We start from the raw sequence: 19,349 nt of genomic DNA, 5'->3' as shown, positions 1-19,349 counted from the left end.
AGAAACAGAAGAAGAAGAAGAAGAAGAAGAAGAAGAAGAAGAAGAAGAAGAAGAAGAAGAAGAAGAAGAAGAAGAAAAAGAAGAAGGAGGAGGAGGAGGAGGAGGAGGAGGACGAGAAGGAGGAGGACGAGGAGGAGAAGGAGAAGAAGAAAAACAAGAACAAGAAGAGGAAGGGAAAGAGGAACAGGGCTGAACTAGGACAATAGCTTAAACAGTAAAGTGTTTGCTTTGCAAGCCTAAGAACCTGAGTTTGATCCCCCAAGCACATGGTGGTGTGTGCTTGTAACCCCAGCACTCGGAAGACAGAAATGAGAGGATCAGAGGACTTGTTGACCTGGCTTAATCAGAAATCCCCAGGCCTAGTGATAGACTCTGGCTCAATAAACAAACACGGCAATGGCTTCCGAGGGATAACACCCACAGCTGGCCTCTAACATCTTCACGAATGTGCACATGTGTACATTCCCCTTTGTGCTCGTGCAGAAGCGCACACCTGTACACACACATAAATGTGCAACAGAATACTAGCTTCATATGAAAGTCAGCTGGCTAAACTGCATATGTCTCAGCCTGTCACTGTCACAGGTTCCGGGAGTTAGAGTGTGGACATCTTTGAGGTTCACTTTTCTGCCATCCATGTACACTGAGACATAAGAGATGGAGTCCACAGAAGGAGAGCCAGCATTTGGGAGGTGGAGGCAAGCAGAGGAGGACTGGGGGTCATCCTCAACCACATAGTGGGGTCAAAACCAATTAAATGAAACGCTGAGAGAGAGAAAGAGAGAGAGGTTTAAGCCAAGTGTAATGGTATATGTCTTTAATTCCAGCACTGGGGAGGTAGAGGCATTTGGATTTCTGTGAGGCCAGCCTAGCCTACATAGCCAGTTTCAGGGCAGTCAGGAATACACAGAGACCCTGTCTACAAAGAAAAAGGTGGTCAGCCTAGATGCTTAGATAAGCAGTAGAAAGCACAGTGTTGTTCGTAGGTGAGAAGTTACAGGCCCAACGTTCATCTTAGAGCTACTGAGACAAGCAGTTTTAAAATGAGAAGAGGGAGGGAAAAAATATGCCTTCAAAAAAGAGTAACGTTCCCTCTGTGTGTCTCTGTCTCTGCATATCTCTCTCTGTCTCTGTCTTTCTGTCTCCTCTGTGTGCGTGTGCCTCTGTGTGTGTCTCTCTGTCTCTGTGTGTGTCTCTGTGTGCCTCTCTCTCTTTCTCTCAAAAACAAATATAACTCAGGCTTCTAAAGAGACAAGCTAAAGCACCTATTGCAAGCATCAGGCACAGGACCCCCAAGTTCAACATTCCGATGAACGAGTGGGAAGGAGCCAGTGCACAGGGCGGTGATGATGTGATCTGTTGTCTAGTGGGCTGAGAAAACAGACGAAAAAGCTAGAAAGCTGGAATGTGAGAGGAGAGGGACTCGAAGGGGCTCTAAAGAACTCGGTCGGTCGGGGCTTTAAGATGCAGGCTGAATGGCTGGAAAGAACCTCCCCTGACAAACCTCCTAACTTGGCTTCCTGAATTTTAATAACTCGGCTTCCTGAATTTTAATGGCATTTGGAGGCCTTTCTATGCCAGGCACAAAGTCAAGAAACCATAAATTTTTAAAAGATGGATTTGATTTGATAAAAATATAAATTCTCTGCACAGCAAAACACACTAAAAGCAAAGTTACAAGATGAGTGATCAGTTGGAAGTTTTACAACATGGGCAGAGAGGAAAAGGAGTTGCAGCCCATAAAAAGAGCTTATAAATCAACAAGGAGAAAAACAAACACCCAAGACACACACACTAGGAAGCTATGAGCAGACAAATTCCAAGGAAAAGAGATACGAACAACTAACGAACATTCCAGAAGTAACTTTACTTCTCAAGTAATCAGGAAAATGCAAATCTACAGGTTCCTTCCTGCCCTTTTCTGTCAGAAAGCTGAGATGACAATGGGTGGCGTCAGGACTTCAGCTCAGAGGCCCTCCTGAGAGCTTCCATGCGGGCTGGGAGTCTGCCTGAAGAACAGTTGTTGTACTCTGCAAATTTTCAATTCTATCTCTTCTGAAAAGTTAATTCTGCTACAAGAAGTTCCCTCCATTTGCTCAAAATAGGTTCACACACACACACATACACACACACACACATACACACACACACACACACACACGTGTTATTATTTCAAAAGTTTGTATCAGAAAAGAAAATATGGGTGTGCAAAGTCAAATAGCCTGCAGCACTTAGAAAATGTTCATCGTGATGTTGGTTTTTCAGAACAGACAAGAAGAAGAGAAGGAGAAGAGGAAGAAGGAGAGAAGGGGGAGGAGAAAGAAGAGAGGAAGGAAGATGAAGAAGAGGAGGAAAGGGAAGAGGAGGAAAAAGGAATCCAATCCTAAAGGCCTTCAGAGCAGGCTGACCACATTCCTAAAGCAGGCCTTACTCTGGAATATGATTTGGGGCCTTAGCCAAATGAGGTTGATTTATATGTGCTGCAAAGATGAACAGGATGTAAGGGGAAATGGCAAATGATGCTATCGTGTGCAACACACTGGTCTCATTTGTATTTACATGCACAGCACAGAAAGTGGAGTGAGGTATACACAAACTGTCTTGGGCACTCACAGTAGTGGTAAATGACAAGTCCCTCACTGTTGAACAATTTCGCCTCTATGTTGGATTTTTTCTCCCATGTATTATATTTGTACCTTATGCTTGTCCACTTGAAAATAAGGATATGCAAAGTGAAATAGCCTCAAGTATTTAGAAAATGTCCACGGTGATGCTGGTCTTTCTGAACAACAACAAAATTACAGCTCTTCAAATGTTCACTGACAGTCACAAAGACCAAAGAGCCCAGACACCAGGAAAGGTCAGAGCTAAATCCTGTAATTAAAGGAGACAACATGAGCAGCCCAGAGCAAACATGGGCTTTGGAGTCAAGCAGCTCTGAGACAGCTCTGGTCCTGCCCTTTGTTCCTGTGTCTGGGACCTAGACCTTGCTGGGTCTCGATAAAGTGGAGAGAGAAATGTGCACCCCTCAGTCCTGATGTGTATATATCATGTTCCCACTCCTCTCTGAGTAAGGGGTAAGTGTACATGGTCAGTCTGTGGTTAAGTGTAGTGTGCACTAATGCAGCTGGGAAACTGCAGAGAAGTCTTTGAAAGGATTTTGCCCATTTGAAAGAAAACAAACAAACATAGTTCAGAAAATGGAAAAAAAAAAAACAACCCTCTAGGCCTTATCTTGGCAGTAGCTTGTCTAGAGATGCAGCAGGTGTGGAGGGGGCTGGATAAAAACCCAGATCAGGTGCTCTGGGTCCTGGATGAACCCGGAAGTGGGCTACGACCAGCAGAGGATCCAGCATTTTACATGCTTTAGAGTCTCGTGAAGGGCTTGCCCTGAGTTTGAATGTTTCCATCCTGGGTTTCTAATTCCCTGGGTCTCAGGTTTATCTTGGGGATTATTTCAAGAGATACTGCAAATGCAGTGTAGTGACCGTACATTAAAACCCACTCACTAGAGCATCATAGAGATATGGCCCCTTTCTTTACCCTCTGTCTGAGGACCTGACTCTGGGATTCTCTCTATACCTCCTCTCACCTCAGGCATCAAGAACTCTGTCACAGGCTCTGCTCTGCAAGTAACCAGAAGCCAGTTACTGTAACCTGAGCTGACTCTGTCCAAGGCAGTGATGGGGTAGCTGAGAGAGCCCAAGTCTTTGAGTCCGGGATAAAGCTATGAGCCAGACCCAGCTCTGGCCTGGGTCCCGCCCGTGTTACAAGCTCAGCACAAGGACAGGAAGTGTGCCCCCCTTCTGCCTAAGCAGATTGAGAAAGATAACTTTGTTAGCAGAAGGCTGGGCCGAGGGGCCGTGTTCTATAGAATTGGCATGGTCCACTCTCATGCATGAACTGCTCCGTTCAATAGAGGGCCCCGCCTTGCCCTGACAACTGTCTGCGATGAAAATCCTCTCTAGAGAGAAAGTGCCCCCTGCTCCCCCTGCATCCCTCAGGGCACACGAGTCCTTGAACTTCAGCCAAACGTTCTGATAACGAAGAGTCTGACTTATGACCAAATAAGCCAGGGAGAAAGGACACAGGGGGCTTGTAGCTTGCTGCCTGCCCCTCTCCTGGCAGCGGAACCCTAGAAACAGCAAGCATTGATTCCCAGGCAGGCGAACCAAAGAACCCTTACCCTCCCTCCAGAGGTACCCTAGCCATCCTGACCTTCTTCCTAGCAGCAGCAATGGCAGCCATTACCATTTCTCAAGAGATGCTTGGCTGGCACACGGTTTTACACATTTGTTTTTAGTCACTGCGACTGTGAAGCTATCTCTGTTCCCTCAGAGTTAGGAAGAGAAAGTCTCCTCTTCAGGGTCAGGCAGTTGGCTGGTACTGAGCTGAGACCACTCACTCCTGATCCTCACCTCCACCAGTTTTCTGCAGAATGACAGGCAGGTCCAGGGTTGAGCATACACAGTGCTTTTGGTTTTGTTGTTGTTTTCTTTTCTTTTTTCTTTTCTCTTCTTTTTTTTTTTAACCTTTCCTTCTGCCACGATTCCTTGAACAGCAGATGCAATGTGTATGCAAGGCCTCTTTGCACACTTCATGTACTACGTAGGCATAGGCATCAAACCAGGGACTGTGACTGGTCCATCTCTGCATTTTCGGCAAAGTGGCTGCTTAACAAAATCTGTGGTAGAAAGAAATGGGCCTACCCCTTGTTGATGGTGATGGGGTCTGGAACATATGCTAGTAAGCAACCGTACATCTATAAAAATATCAGGAAATTAAAAAAAAAAAAAATACACTTCTCAACATTTTCCCTTGCCACTCTGTCTCGGCCCCTCTAAGCTCTTTGTGGGTTAAAGCCGTCACGCTGAGCTGCCTATGCCCTTGTGGACCCAACTCACCTTATCAATCACATCTCTCTGAGCACTACCCTCCCCAGCCAGCCCCCACCCCCACCCCCCCAAGCTCTAACAACCTCATGGGTCTTCGATGGACATGTGTATAAGTATCCAAACACTGCTCACTAAGTTACAAAGAAATTTTCGGAGAAGTGATCTTCTTTGCGCCCAGCCCTATGTGGTGTTTCTTGGGGCTTCACACACCCTTGCACACAGCAGAAGCTGAGAGATTGTTTGTCTTCTATTTGCAGTCTCCAAAGGGACAGACTGAGAGTAGCTTCCTCAGGGCCCCTACATCTTCCTGCTACCTGCTTCTGCCTGCTTCTGTCAGAGCTTTGCTCCTGACGTGACTTGAGTTGAAGTTCGCCTTTAAATTTAGATGATTTCTGGTGTTTTGAGATTTAGAGATCAAACAATGCCAAGGGCAGTGGCTCACACGTTTAATCCCAGAACTCAGCAGGCAGAGGTCATTCGATGGGTCCCTGTGAGTTAGAAGACTCCCTGGTCTTCATACCAAGCTGCTCCCGGCCAGCCAAGGCTAAACAGTGAGACTCTGTCTCAAAGGAGAAAGAGAAGAAGACACGAAAACACACACACAAAGCAATTCGACCTCTTTGAGAAGACTCTCTTCACTTGCCACTGAAGGACCTACAAGACCAATTCTGGCTCCGGGTAGGAACTGACACTCCTTTCTCTTGCAAGGCTAGGGTAAGCCTCACTCCCCAGCTCTTTCCAAACTTACCTCTGGAAGTACAAGATGGGACACTAATGTTTTTAAGGGATTTTTAGCTGCAAATAAAACTGACAACAAAAATTCATTATCCAGGAGTAGTGGTGCACAGAGTCATAGTGCCTGGGGATGCTGAGGCCAACCTGGGCTACACAGCAAGCAAGACCTCTTCTCAAAAGCAAACAGAACGGGAAAAAAAAAAAAAAAACCGTCAACTAATTGGGCCTTGTTAGTAGAGTACTCTGTGTCAACCAAGCAAATAAGCAAAGAAGGTGCTAAATTAGAAGCTAACAAGACAGTGACTTTAGTTTTAGCACTCAAGAGTGTGAGGCAGTTGTACTATAAGTTCAAGGCCAGCATGGGCAATGTAATGGGTTCTAGGCAACCTAGGCTACAGAAGAGGTCTGTCTTAAAGAAAATGGAGGGAAGGAAAAGGAAGGGCAGAGGAGGGGAGAGGAAGGGAGGGGAGGGAGGAACTTTAGAGAGAAGGTAGGAGGGAAAAAAGAAGAGAGGAGGGGAGGAAGGTACATCCCAAACCTATGAGACTGTGATCAGAGCCGTTTGTCACTCTGTCTGTCTGTACCCAAACATATCCTCCACAAATGTCCTCTCACGAAATGGCACTTGATACCACCCACCACACTAGCCAAGGTCATATGGTCACCCCGGATAGGGGAGAGCATTTTGAAGACAAGCTTGTGGGTTCTAGAATTTCTTAGGGCAAACAAACCTGCAGGGATAACCGTGTAAGCAAATATCCTCAAAAGGATGGCCTTCCTTCCCCTCCCACCTCTGCCTTCCCACCTCGCTGAGATCCTCAAAAGGATGGCCTTCCTTCCCCTCCCACCTCTGCCTTCCCACCTCGCTGAGATGTCCTGGAAAGGCACTGTCCAGGTGCGTGCAGGCCTCAAAACTTAAGAGTTCAGAAGAAATCAGAAGGGTAAAGTAAAGAAGGCTGTGGGTTACTGGACATTGTAATGAAAGTAGTCCTCGTGACTCACACAGGTTAATATGATCTCCCTCACACTGCTGTCATTAAAGTGAAATGTGTCCATGACCACAGAAAATATAAGGAACAGCAGAAGTGGAAGGGAGGCGGCTAGCAAGCCTTCGGCTTTTCGGATGCCTGCTTTACCCTTCGTATTTGATTGAGTAAACGTGTATCATTATTTCCTGAAAGATTCCAAATACCAACTATTTTTGCCCTGTTATTTTCATGAATAAATTTGTGGAATAAAATATCCCAAACTTGGGTTACAAACAATGGTGCGTGCCTGTCATCCCAGCTACTTGGGAGGCTGAGGCAGAAGTGCACATTCGAGGCCAGCCTGGACAATCAAGGTAAACTATGTCTCAAAACAAGAACAAGAACAAGAAAATTAGATAAAACAGAACACAACCACCACAAAGTGAGACAGCTCAGTGGCTAAGAGCACATACTGGTCTTGCAGAGGATTCAAAATTCACTCCCAGCTCCCAAGCCAGGCAACTCCAGCTCCAGGGGCTCCTGCGCCCTCTTCTGGACTCCATGAGCAAAAGCATACCTACACACACACACACACACACACACACACACACACACACACACACACACATATCATTAAAAAGAAAATAAGTTGTTTTTAAGTCATTGGGAAAACGTGGTCAAATAGCCACCTTTATAGCTGGGTAATAGTCCCAGACAGTGGAAAAGGTGCGGATCTCAGATAGCACATGTCTGTGCCCTCCAAGATGGCCTCCAATGTCGATCTTCATGAGGCCACAGTGAGATACTCCATCCAAGAGTCTCTTGAGTGAAACATCATGCCATCATTTACAGAAAGTGCATAACCCTGCCTAATGCCTCCACTCAACCACAGCTCCTCAAAGATACTTGTAACTGCGAGAAATGATATAAAATTAACAAACAATACCCAAGCCCTTTAGAATCCAAAACTCACTTTTTTATTTATTAAAATTGTTTTGAGGCAATTACACACATGTACACAACACATACTGACAACTCTCACCTCTACCTCCCTATCACCTTCTCCCATACCCCTCCTCCCTACAAATCTCTCCCCACTATTCTTGACTATTCGTTTTGTTTTGTGACCTGCTTAGATGAACCAGGGCTGTCCATATGGCCATGGGTCTGGTGTACCTGTTGGAGCCTGGCAAGCTCAACAGAGGGTACACAACAGAGAGAATGGCCCCTCCTGTATCAGAAGCTATCAGTAGGCAATAGTGCGGAGGTAAGGGGTAGAACTCCATAGCTCCTCCTCCTTCCTTGACTGACAGTTGACAGGGACAGTCTTGTGAGGGCCCAGTGCAGGCAGCTACAGTTGCTGAGAGTATAATAATGACAGCAGTTGTACTGGGTCTAAAGGAAGGTGATTTATAGTCCTTTACCGTATCTTATGGTTCACAGACGTCTGGTCCTCTCTTTTTCAACACTCCCTGAGCCTTAGAGGAGGTGGTATATTTGTCTTGTTTAGGCTGGGCCGACAACTGCTGTTTATTCTCAGCATCTTGGGACACCTTGGGTACTCTACATTCACTAATGTTGTTTACAGGGAGAGACTTCTCTAGATCTATGGGTAGAAGCCTAGATCTATTTAGAAGGCAGTTTGCTGCTTTGTCCATTTACTTGATCATCAGTAATAAGTTCCCCATTGGGGTTGGCAGTCTCCCTAGACCTCAGTTTATCTGGGCTTAAAGGACCAAGCATGGACTGTTTCCCACCACCACCACAGCATTCCAATCAGAAGGCATTTAGTTATCCCCAGCACAGTAAAGCCACTGCTGTACAGGTAAGGGCAGGTCTGGTTTGCCCAGCAGGTGAAAATTTTGTTTCATAGGATTCAGAGCTGGGCAAGATCAACTGTAGTCTTTCTCCTACAGCATCCTGCTTAGCACCCTCCTGTGGTTTGATTGATAGCCAACATGGAAACAATTCTAGCTCAGTGCCCACCTGCTCTCTACCTACCTTACAACCAACAGTGACTTCTGTAGTGTGAATGTAGGCTCTAGTTCTGGTGGGCAGCCAAGAGCAATAGCAAGAGCCTATGTTATTTGAGAAGTGGTCTTCTGGGGTTTCCTTGACCCTGAAGCATGTATCTCACACCTGGGGCATGTATCTCACACCTAGGCATGTATCTCACACCTGGGGCATGTATCTCACACCTGGGGTATGTATCTCACACCTGGGGCATGTATCTCTTACCTGGAGCATCTATCTCATACCTGGGCATGTATCTCATACCTGAGGCATGTGTCTCACACCTGAGGCATATGTCTCACACCTGGAGCATGTATCTCACACCTGGGGCATGTTTCTCACACCTGGGGCATGTATCTCACACCTGGGGCATGTATCTCACACCTGGGGCATGTATCTCACACCTGGGGCTGAGAGCTATATCCAGCACTCCACTGTTTCTAGGGCCAGACTCATCAGGGAGGCTGCATATTAAAGGTATTGTGTCATAAGCTCAAGCCCCAGTGGAGGATAAAATACCACTCTTTGAAGGGAACTAACTTCAGTCTAACTTGAGGCACAAGGTCACACACAGGTCACAGCTTACTCTCCCTACATCACCAAGAGTCTCCAAGATGATGGCTTCAAGGCCTGGGAAAATACCCCTACACAGCTGTCCTCTGCAAGAAGCCAAAGATTTCCTGTCGTAGAGGACTGGTCTGTAGCTGAGAGAAACGCTTAGAGCCTGCAGAAGCCCCAGCTAAGCTTTCCCATGTCAGCTTTCCCCCCCCACCCTCCTCCCCTGGTGCCCAGCACAGCTCTCCCATTCTCTCTCTCCCATTGTTTTCCAAACATCCCTCTCTTCATAAAAGCTGTCTGGCTGGGAGCTTAAAATATTGCTGGACAGTAAAACCTACCCATCAGGACCGATCCAGTCATATCTGCTCAGTCGTGCAGCACATTAGGGGCGGGGTGGAGAAGTGGGAGGTGGGCTTTTAGGTGGCAAAGGAAAGACACCAAAGTTGCCATTTTACTGCTGAGCAGCAAGAGAGAAAGACGGCATCAGTTTCTCCGTGGGACACTACTCAGACGGCAAGTTTTCCTTGGGTGGCCTTAGACCATAACCTTCCCTTCCCTTCTTTCCAAGCAGGATTGGGGCCATCCATAGCTCTCCTAATAGAAACCTAGCTTCCTCTGAGATGAAAAAGTTGTCACCAAGGTCTCTCATTGGGCTGAGATGGATGCCCTTCAAGCTCAACCTTGAAAATCCTCTCCAAGTTCATCTAAGGGTTTGCAGAGGTTTGGAAGGGAGAGCGCTAGGATGCCTTGGGTGAAACTAGAGTCCTTCAAACTCCAGCTCTTGACTTCTTCAAGTCCTTATGTTTTCAGAAGGAATGAACAAATCTCCAGGAATCCAGGGGGACAGAAATGAGCATCTGAGTTACCAGTTCAGAGAGGGGCGTTGTTTTGTTTATTTGTTTTTCCCACTTACAACTCTGGATGGGAGGGAAGGTGGGAATTGTTGAGTGCCATGGGTGGAAGGGAAGCCGCATGCTCATGGTTTACAATGTTAAAGCAGTTAATTCATGGAGCACAGGAATAATCTGTGCTCTCCCTGGGGCAGGTTCTGTTGTCTGTTGGCAATTGCTGCTGCCTAATGGCTCTACATCCAAGGGTGGAGGCACACACACTCCCCATTACCAGCCAGAGTGGTGGGTGACTCACTGATGCTTCGAGAAACCTGTAAGCATGGGTGTTTAGGTGGCCCCAAGCCTCTTCAGCCAGCCACACTGCCCTAGAAATTCCCTTGCAGTTTGGAGTGGGGCTCACATCTGAGCTGCCCCCACTAGCTGGGATACTTTAGAAGACTCATGTAACCTCTCTGCTTGTCCCTTCCTGGCCATGGGGTAAATAATTCTCCATTCTCTGAGTCTCAACTTGTAGATCTGTCCATTTTAGCTCAAGGCAAAATTTCAGTCAGCCCATGACAGAAAAACAACTGCAATGATAGAGACAAGGAACACGAGTTAAATGTGTTCTGTTCCAAGACTTGGCTTTATTCTGAGATCATGTTCTCTTTAAGTTTTGTGGTCTCAAAGATGCAACCCCTAACCCCTTAATCAATGAGGGTGAAATCAGACTATAGACATTATTTAGTGATCTAAAGCATTTATTTTTTTTTTAAATAAGGAGTTGGCAGCTGTGTGCTGTTTTTTTGTTTTGTTGTGTTGTGTTGTGTTGTGTTATGTTGTGTTGTGTTGTGTTGTGTTTAGGAATCTGAACTCTCAATATGAGGGCCACTTGCCCAGTCCATGGTTTGTCGTGAGGACTGACAGGAGACACATCAGTGTACATCACTGTTAGGAAAGCTGTGACCCCTCGACTTAAGTTGTTGTTTCAATTATCTCCTCTACCCACAATTCCTGAGTAGGAAGTTTCTGGAGTATATTGAGGTCCTGGGGCTGAGGCTTGACAATAAACATCAGTTTATTTTCCATCTGTACTAGGCTGGTTTCCTCCATTTTCACAAGCAAAATGCAACAGAGAGGAGGACAGAAGTAGATTGTTCTTCTGACTTAGCTTTTTCCGTGCTCCAGTTTGCTCCTGTGACTTCCTGGTTAAGGCCAGGGCTGGGGCTGTAACTCACACAGCACTTGCCTGGCATGCTTAGTTCAATATTTATTAATGGAGGAAAAAAAGACAACAATTCAAACACATAAAAATGTGAGGAGGAGGGGCGGCGGTTGGAGAGATGGTTCAGTGGTAAGATGTGTTGCTCTTCCAGAGGACCTCGCCTTAACTTCCCAACACACACTTGGGAGCTCACAATCATGTGCAGATTCAGTCCCAGGGGATCAGATGACTTCTTCTGGACTCTGCAGGCACCAGTGCTGCACCGACAAAACACCAGTACATAAGTGATTTTTTTTTTCTTTTTCAAATCATTTCTTCAAATTTAAAAGGAGAAAGGTGAGCTGGAGGGGTGGCTCAGGGGTTAAGAGCATGGACTGCTCTTCCAGGAATCCTGAGTTCAATTCTCAGCAACTACATGGTGGCTCACAACCATCTGTAATAAGATCCAATGCCCTCTTCTGGCTTGTCTGAAGACAGTGACAGCGTACTCATATTAATTAAATGAATAAAGCTTTAAAATAAATAAATAAATAAATAAATAAATAAATAAATAAATAAATGGAGGGAGGGAGGGAAGGAGGCAGCAAGAGAGGCTAGCAGGTCAGGTTAATGGTCCTGCCACCAAGCCTGTGACCTGAATAAATTACCAGAAAATAGTAGAAGAGAACTCGCCTCCTCTCCCGCCCCACACCCCCTCCTAGTGCTCTCTTGCTGAGAACTCCTTTTCCTTTCCCAATATCGACTATTCTGAATGTTTCTAATTTTGTTGGATATTTTCTCTACAACACATGTTCATATAAATATCAATCTCTTGAGATTAATTACTGGGTAATTATACTATCCAACTTACTGGATTGTTATCTTTACACTATACAAACTCTTTTTCTATATTAATGACTGGAAAAAATCAGAATTTTTGTTAGGCCTACACCTTATACCCTGATAGCATTTGTTATATGTAAACAAATGCCTGGATATTATAATTGACTTAGTGGTGACACTGTCTTCTGACTTACGTGCTTCTCTGTCACGAGTTGGCTACTGTAGGCTCCTGGTATAGTTCTTTTAATATCTAAGCATGTTCATTAGTGTTTCATTAAAACATTTTTCAACTATCTGGAAAAAAACTCACTCTCAAAAGTTCTCTGACCTCTACACATGCACGCGTGCGCGCGCGCGCGCGCGCACACACACACACACACACACACACACACAGAGTAAATCTAAAACATATTTTAATAACCTAACACGTCTCCCTGCATCTCTAAATCCTCTCGCCTTGACAGCAGATGTGGCCTGTTTCACTGCTGTGCTAGCAGGAAGATTTATACTAACTTACAGTTGCCTTTAACTTAGCACAACACTGTTAGTAGACATAAGAAAAAAATTCAAAGCCCCGAACAATCCTAATGTGGCGGGATGAGTTACATAGGAAATGCTTTGCTCTGGCTCTCATTGAGAAATGACTGAGTCGGCTGTCAGTAAGGTCCTGGGCAACATGACACTGTGCATCATGACACTGCATTAAGAGTCACTGGTCCACACGTTTATACTCAGGATGTTTCACACAAGTACCATCTGGCCCAGGTGTGGAAAGGGTTGGGTTTGCCTTCATTTTTGATTCAAGATAGCTGGTTTGGATCATCTTACCTTTTTATTTTCTTTTTCCTCCTGCTTTGTATATCCTTGCAAGGTCTCTTTTTTATTCTAAATTTTATGAACTTGATTATTTTTTAATGTGTTCTTATTCTCACTGCTGTTGTGCAGGAAGACTCCTGTGGGGTCCCTGAATTTTGGTGATAACTGTCTCTACTGGAGAGCTGAGAGATCAGATCTTAAAGCCATTACTCTTGGCCCCGTCTCCAGGCATCTGTGGAGGGCCCACACTATGGTGTGGCTTTGATCTACATTGTGATGGCTCCTGGAAGACAAAGCTAAAAGTGACCCCAAAATGTCCTACTCTAAGATAGTCAGATTAAGAACATGGTAGTAATAACCTATCAAATTAGACTGCACTAAAGCTGGAGTTGAACTATTTGATAAGAAATGGGCCTCCCTGGATCTGTCTCCATCTCCTGTGTGGGATTGATGTTTGGATTGCCCACCCAATTATAATAGTTCCCCTTTCTTTCTTTCTTTTTCTTTCTTTCTTTCTTTAAAAGATTTATTTATTTATTATATGTAAGTACACTGTAGCTGTCTTCAGACACACCAGAAGAGGGTACCCGATCTCATTACAGATGGTTGTGGGCCACCATGAGGTTACTGGGATTTGAACATTATTCAAATCAGGACCTCCGGAACAGCCGTCAGTGCTCTTAACTGCTGAGCCATCTCTCCAGCCCCCTCCTGCTTATTTCTGGATAGTGGCCAGAAGAAACCCAGAGAAGGGCTCTCCAACATGAGCCGTTGCCTTGCTTTAAGGGCAGGCATGAAAGAGTTCCACAGCTCCAGAGATAGTTCAGAAGGACAGCTGACCTAAAGTGATGCGGGGGTGGGGGGGTTGTTTTTATCATAGTCCTGAATGAGTGGCCCAGTTTGTGTCCCCCAATCAACTCAGTCCTCTTCTCTTCACCCCTTGCTATGCTAGAGGTATTATATAGTTTAATAGTATTTTCCCCTACATAACAAATTCCTAGCTGTATTTAAACAGCCACCTGTAACAAACCCTACAGCCTATTCATTACATGAAACACTGAATGTGTCCTAGCGGGCTTCCTGTAATGCAATCCCCTCCTAAAGCACTGGCTCTGCTCCTGGGATTTAAAAGGGTAATAATAAAAATATACTGCCCTCAATTTGTAAAACTATTAAGAGGGGTTTCCAGCTCTCAACCTCAGGAAAAGAAAGCATAAATTAGGACTGCAGAAGTCAGAAAAACGTGTAGCCCACATCGCAGGCAGTATTTCTTAATGGTCTGAGGATCCAACCTTCAGGATCAGATACAGAACAGCTAGCATTTAACTGTCTGATCTTAGACCATCTGTTTAGCCTCCAAAGCCCTGTTTTCTCACACATTGAAAGGAAGTTGGAAACAAGCAAACACATCTGTGTGTGCAGGAATTGGTTATGCAGCGGTAAATACAACAGGCAGGTCTCTACCATCAGATAGCATAGGATCTAACAGGACTAAGATAAACAAAATAATGTAACATCAAAGGGCTGTCCATAATGGGTGTCCAATAAATGCTCATTCTCTTCCAATTCTTTTCATGTGTGTGATCATGACATAGCCCGAAACAGACCAAAGTAAGGCAGCTCTTTACAATTTCGTTCCTATGAGAATGTTGCTGGGAGCCAGGTACCCATAGTATATGGGACTGCCTTCAGCATTACCACTCGTGAATCTTCCAGCAAGGTATGGTCTTGATTTAAATTCATGTTACCATAGCTTTCTATTTCAGGTCCACAGTGAATCTCAATAAACTCTAGGAGTTTTACAGATACTGATTCATGAATCCTTTCAAACAACGTGTGAGGTGAATGAGGACAGATGTCGTTAGTACCCTATTTTATAGATTAGAATTAAACACACTTCAAGATCCCTTTCATCTCTTAGCACTGGTAGGCACAGACGAGGCACTCACTAGAGGCTGTTGGGTACTATGATCATTCCATCAGTTCGGAAAGGAAGGTCACTCCAAGAGCTAGGAAAGAGATCGTCTCGGAGTTGCACTGTAGCCAATTAGGTTTCGCCTTCTTCTTCCTAGGTAGTGAGCAATGGGCGACTGGAGTTTCCTGGGAAACATCTTAGAAGAGGTGAATGAGCACTCCACTGTCATCGGCAGAGTATGGCTCACGGTGCTCTTCATCTTCCGCATCCTCATCCTTGGCACAGCAGCCGAGTTTGTATGGGGCGATGAGCAATCTGATTTTGTTTGCAACACCCAGCAGCCAGGCTGTGAGAATGTCTGCTACGACGAGGCCTTTCCCATCTCGCACATCCGCCTCTGGGTCCTGCAGATCATCTTCGTCTCCACTCCATCGCTGATGTACGTGGGGCACGCGGTACACCATGTTCGCATGGAGGAAAAACGAAAGGACCGTGAAGCTGAGGAGCTCTGTCAGCAGTCCCGCAACAACGGAGGTGAGAGGGTACCAATCGCCCCAGACCAGGCCAGCATCAGGAAGAGCAGCAGCAGTAGCAAAGGCACCAAGAAGTTCCGGCTGGAGGGCACACTGCTAAGGACCTATGTCTGCCACATCATCTTCAAGACCCTCTTTGAGGTGGGCTTCATCGTGGGCCATTACTTCCTGTATGGTTTCCGCATCCTGCCCCTCTATCGCTGCAGCCGGTGGCCCTGCCCCAATGTGGTGGATTGCTTTGTGTCCCGGCCTACTGAGAAAACCATCTTTATCCTCTTCATGTTGTCGGTGGCTTTTGTGTCTCTCTTCCTCAACATCATGGAGATGAGCCACCTGGGTATGAAGGGAATCCGGTCTGCCTTCAAGAGGCCTGTAGAGCAACCACTGGGGGAGATTGCTGAGAAGTCGCTCCACTCCATTGCAGTTTCCTCCATTCAGAAAGCCAAGGGCTACCAGCTCCTAGAAGAAGAGAAGATCGTATCACACTATTTCCCTTTGACGGAGGTTGGAATGGTGGAGACCAGCCCCCTTTCGGCCAAGCCTTTTAGTCAGTTTGAGGAGAAGATCGCGACAGGACCCCTGGCAGATATGTCACGGGGTTACCAAGAAACCCTGCCTTCTTATGCTCAGGTGGGGGCCCAGGAAGTGGAGCGGGAAGAGCCGCCTGTAGAGGAGGCGGTGGAACCCGAAGTGGGAGAGAAGAAGCAAGAAGCAGAGAAGGTGGCCCCAGAAGGGCAGGAGACCGTTGCAGTGCCAGATGGGGAGAAAGTAGAGACCCCTGGAGTGGGGAAAGATGATGAGAAAGAAGAGCTGCAAGCTGAAAAGGTAACCAAGCAAGGGCTGTCTGCAGAGAAGGCACCCTCACTCTGTCCGGAGCTGACAACCGATGACAATCGGCCCTTGAGCAGGCTGAGCAAAGCCAGCAGCAGGGCCAGGTCCGATGATCTTACCATATGACATGGTGCAGAAGATAACCCACCTCCAGCCAATACAGACCAAGAGAAACCCAGCTGGTGCCAATATACTTTGAGTCTTCTGTGTCCCTTGGTCCACCCCCACCCCTGGTTGGATAGATGCTGTTCTAGAACAGTGCACGCCGTACAACTAGGGGACTTCCTCTCCCACCTGTATGGGCTGTCAAGGTAAACCCGCTGCCCTAGTGAAGTTCCTAATTTCATGTGCCTGCCCTGGTCTTCTATCCCAACTGCTATTGGGAAGTTGGGGGGAGGGGGTGCTTTGCTTTACTCCTCCATTCTCCATGGAAACCCATCAGGTCAGAATCATGATTACCTCATAACCTTTGACTAGTCTTCTCTCGTGCTCATAAACTCAGTGAAATTCTGTAGCCCCAGCACTTCCCAAGCATAAGCCACCTCTCCTACATGAGAGATCTCAAACTCAAAAGCCTACAGGGCCCAGGCTAGTGATTTAAATAGTAAAGTTTCCATGCTCTAATGTGACACAGAGAGATAGGACCGTGGAAGCTGGAGAGCAGGGACAACAGCCCGCCCCCTTCAGGCGGTGGTTTCCTTGATGCCTGGGCATCGGGTTTGTTTGTTTGTTTGTTTGTTTTTGTTTCTTTGTTGTTTTTTGATGTTTTATAAGAAACAAGAAATTCAAAATATAATTGGAATTTTAGCAAGTTAATTTTAAATACAATATGCAGATCAAATGCAATGTATCCAAATTTAACCTGGGTGGTAGTAAGTTACAATATCAGTTTATATTAATGAGCCCAGATTTGCTAAGGAATTGGTCTCACTTTTTTTCTTTTATGGTCTTGACCTATTTTTGTGGTTTCCCAATTGCATTTTACCACTTTGAAACGTTTTAAGACATCAGTCCAGAGATGCCTAGGGTTCTTGCTGACCATTCTGTTGGGTCACTGTGCCCCAGGTTTAAAGCAATTGAGTCTTTGTATCAGAAAGAATTCAGCCCTGAGCACAGTGAGAGAACCAGTGAGCTATCAGACTTCTCCCTGTGAAATGAGAGGGTGTTAGGCTTTCAAGCCGACCTCGGTTTTCTTCCCTGAAGCAACAAAAATCCTTTTTAACAATTCTCATCTCCCAACATCAGCATTCAGCCTAAAATCTGCATCTCCTTTCACCGGGGCTGGGAGCTGGACCAGCTCCCAACTGGAAGATATCTGCCCACAGGCCTGTCCTGAGGGAGGCAGCTCTCAAGCTTGGCTCGGGCAGAGTGAGCAGCAAAAAGCTAGCAGCAGAGAGGTGAGGGGGACGAAGTGTCTTACTCTATTACCTACAGACTGGGTGCTCAGTCAGTACCCAGTCCAAGCTTTGGCCCTAAAGGAGATGCAGCTCAGTCAGTACCCAGTCCAAGCTTTGGCCCTAAAGGAGATGCAGCTCAGTCAGTACCCAGTCCAAGCTTTGGCCCTAAAGGAGATGCAGCTCAGAGACTAAAGGGGGCCTCTCGTAGGCCTCATCCCCTATGAGCCTTCTACAAACCTCAGTGAGTCCATCAGGGAAAAAATATCAAGTATACATGTATATTTCACACAGGGAACAATTTCATTCAGTTAATTGATTTCAGAACAGATGGTGTATAGATAGATAAATGATAGTTGGGTAGATAGATAGATAGATAGATAGATAGATAGATAGATAGATAGATAGATATTAGATAATATGAATAAAATCAGGTGATGGCAACCTTGATACCTAACTATCTGATTTTTTTTTTAAAAAAGAAGTCAGAAATTCATGGCAGCCGGCTTCCTGTCCAGCCCAGAATAGCCACGAATACAGCCCAACACAAAATCATAAGAGTAAGGTCTTAGTTCGAGTTACTATTGCTGTGATGAAACACCATGATCAAAAAGCAAGCTAGGGAGGAAAGGGTTTATTTGGCTTACATATCCACACTGTCATCCATCACTGAAGGACACCAGGACAGCAACTTAAACAGTGCAGGAACCAGGAGGCAGGAGCCGATGCAGAAGCCATAGAGGGGAAACTGTTTATTGGTATGCTTGCTCCTTGTGGCTTTGCTCAGCTTGCTTGCTTATAGACCTCAGTACCACCAGCCTGTGGATGGTACCACCTACGAAGAGCTGGGCCCTTCCATATCAATCACTTATAAAGAAAATGTCCAGGCTGGCAAGATGGCTCAGCGGGTAAGAGCACTGACTGCTCTTCCGAAGGTCCTGAGTTCAAATCCCAGCAACCATATGGTTGCTCACAACCACCAGTAGTGAGATTAGACACCCTCTTCTGGTGTGTCTGAAGACAGCTACAGTATACTTACATATAATAAATAAATCTTTGAGCCAGAAAGAGTGAGGCCAACTAGAGTGAGCAGGGTTGACCAGAGTGAGCAGAGATCCTAAAATTTCAATTCCCAACAACCACATGAAGGCTCATAACCATCTGTACAGCTACAGTGTACTCACATACATAAAATAAATAAATAAATCTTTAATTAAAAAAAAGAAAAAGAAAAGAAATAAAGAAAATGTCCTACCAGCTCACCTACAGCCAGATCTTATGAAGGCATTTTCTCAATTGAGGATCCCTCCTCTCAAGTGACTGCAGCTTATGTCAAGTTGACATAAAACTCTCCAGCACACTTACTTAAAATACTATGAGATTTCTTTTGTAACTTTTGTGTGCTTAAAAATGCATGAGTCTCCAGTGTGAACGTTGTGGAGGATGGGAACATGGTGTTAAGAGTCTGAACACACCTGACCCCTATGCCTCATGGACCATGTGCCAAGGATGGGTAGGGAGAAGAGAAACTGAGTTAACAGGGCAGAGATTTGAACAGGAGGCCAGGGTACCCAGCAAAACTGCCCTCTGACTGGCTCCACTCCTGGCCAGCATCACTCAAAGTGGGAAAGTCCTTTCAACCCTCTGGCTACCACCTTCATTGTAACATATTTGCTCTGGATAAGCCTTCAAAAACTATTCCTCCCTATGAGTGTTCTCATTGCCTGGTGCCAAATTCTCAGCCAAAACAGTTTCAAAGATAAATTCACTGAAAGTTTTGGTTTTTTTTTTTTTTATAGTTATGCCTAGGAGAT

At 45.7% G+C, this 19,349-nt stretch overlaps 1 protein-coding gene across 1 annotated transcript; it reads left to right on the top strand.

The window, feature by feature from the left end:
* The first annotated feature begins 9,527 nt into the window (after positions 1 to 9,527).
* On the top strand, positions 9,528 to 16,422 carry Gja8 (gap junction protein alpha 8). The gene is made up of 2 exons (XM_031374919.1): positions 9,528 to 9,682; positions 14,939 to 16,422. The coding sequence occupies exon 2, from the start codon at positions 14,945 to 14,947 to the stop codon at positions 16,265 to 16,267; it is 1,323 nt and encodes a 440-aa protein (XP_031230779.1). The 5' UTR covers positions 9,528 to 9,682; positions 14,939 to 14,944; the 3' UTR covers positions 16,268 to 16,422.
* Positions 16,423 to 19,349: the final 2,927 nt, after the last annotated feature.

Source organism: Mastomys coucha, unplaced genomic scaffold (genome assembly GCF_008632895.1).
Source record: "Mastomys coucha isolate ucsf_1 unplaced genomic scaffold, UCSF_Mcou_1 pScaffold16, whole genome shotgun sequence".
Classification (NCBI taxonomy): Eukaryota; Metazoa; Chordata; class Mammalia; order Rodentia; family Muridae; genus Mastomys; species Mastomys coucha.
The sequence above is the reverse complement of the archived record's forward strand: the minus strand, read 5'-3'. Positions and strand labels throughout refer to the sequence as shown.

Coding starts and splice junctions, on each gene's coding strand:
- Gja8 (XM_031374919.1), top strand. CDS start 14,945: ATGGGCGACTGGAGTTTCCTGGGAAACATCTTAGAAGAGGTGAATGAG.